This window comes from Orbicella franksi, chromosome 5, assembly GCF_964199315.1.
Source record: "Orbicella franksi chromosome 5, jaOrbFran1.1, whole genome shotgun sequence".
Taxonomy (NCBI): Eukaryota; Metazoa; Cnidaria; class Anthozoa; order Scleractinia; family Merulinidae; genus Orbicella; species Orbicella franksi.
In genome coordinates, this window is record NC_138149.1 from 10774901 (window position 1) to 10775822 (window position 922).

Genomic DNA, 922 nt, shown 5'->3' on the forward strand with positions numbered 1-922 from the left:
CGGCGATAAATTGGTCCCTCATAAGCTCGTCAGCGAAGTCTTCATATTCACACTGTGCTGCTTGATTACGCACTCGCGTCTCCCAAGAAGCAATCGATTCGTTTTCGTGTTGCAGCAAACGAAGAAACTTTTGCCGTTCCCCTGACACTCCAACGCTAGCGCCATAATACTCTCTCAATGCGGCAACAACACAATGAGGCTTCTTTTGGTCACCTTCATCCAAACCCAAGCTGTATTTATAAACCGTTCTCGCTGCCGGAGATAGAGATGCCCGGAGACATGCCATGGCTTTATCAGGCTTGGTCCATTTCAGTGCGTCAGTTTCTTTCGATGGATCGAACCAATTTTGCATGATGCAGTAATCTGTCAAATCTTCTATGTATGTTTCCAGGTCGTGCTTGTCATCTCCTGTTGTCTTAAACTCAGGAAACGGGGTGTTCAAAGCCATATGGCTGTAGACTGAAGAATAGTTGAGTCGGTAAGGCGCTAGATCCGTTAGATTACTAAAAAAATCCCACCGCTGCCACCATGTTTGTCGTTCGGTAACACATTCAAAACTGAATTTATTAAGTTGCTGCAAGTAATAAATACATGCTATCTGGATACGTGCGTGACAATGTTGTATAGTGCAATTAAGGTGCAAGTGCATATGATTAAAACATACAAAGGTGCAAGTGAATGTGCATAGTGTAACAATAGATGTAATCAACATGAATCATGAATCATTGCAGTGAGCATCAATTTATCGGGATCAGTGTGTTTTGGCAGAGAAGCCAAACCAATAATTATTGTGCGGACCGCCGAGGAAACAGCGTGTCCTACCTCAACGCCCACTTCAACAGCCTGTTCTGGTTCTGATAAAAATTTAGTTGCTTTAGCAAGTGTAGAGAATATTGGGAGTGTGGAAGGAACTCGTACACGT

The 922-nt window shown here is 43.5% G+C and overlaps 1 protein-coding gene across 1 annotated transcript in view; it reads right to left on the minus strand.

The window, feature by feature from the left end:
• The window catches only part of LOC145486560 (uncharacterized), a 2151-nt gene extending 1439 nt beyond the window's left edge, over window positions 1-712 (minus strand). Inside the window, exon 1 of the mRNA XM_081465249.1 lies at window positions 1-712. This exon is cut by the window's left edge and continues 1439 nt beyond it. Coding sequence (XP_081321375.1) covers window positions 1-712 — 712 coding nt within the window.
• Between the last annotated feature and the right edge of the window lie 210 nt (window positions 713-922).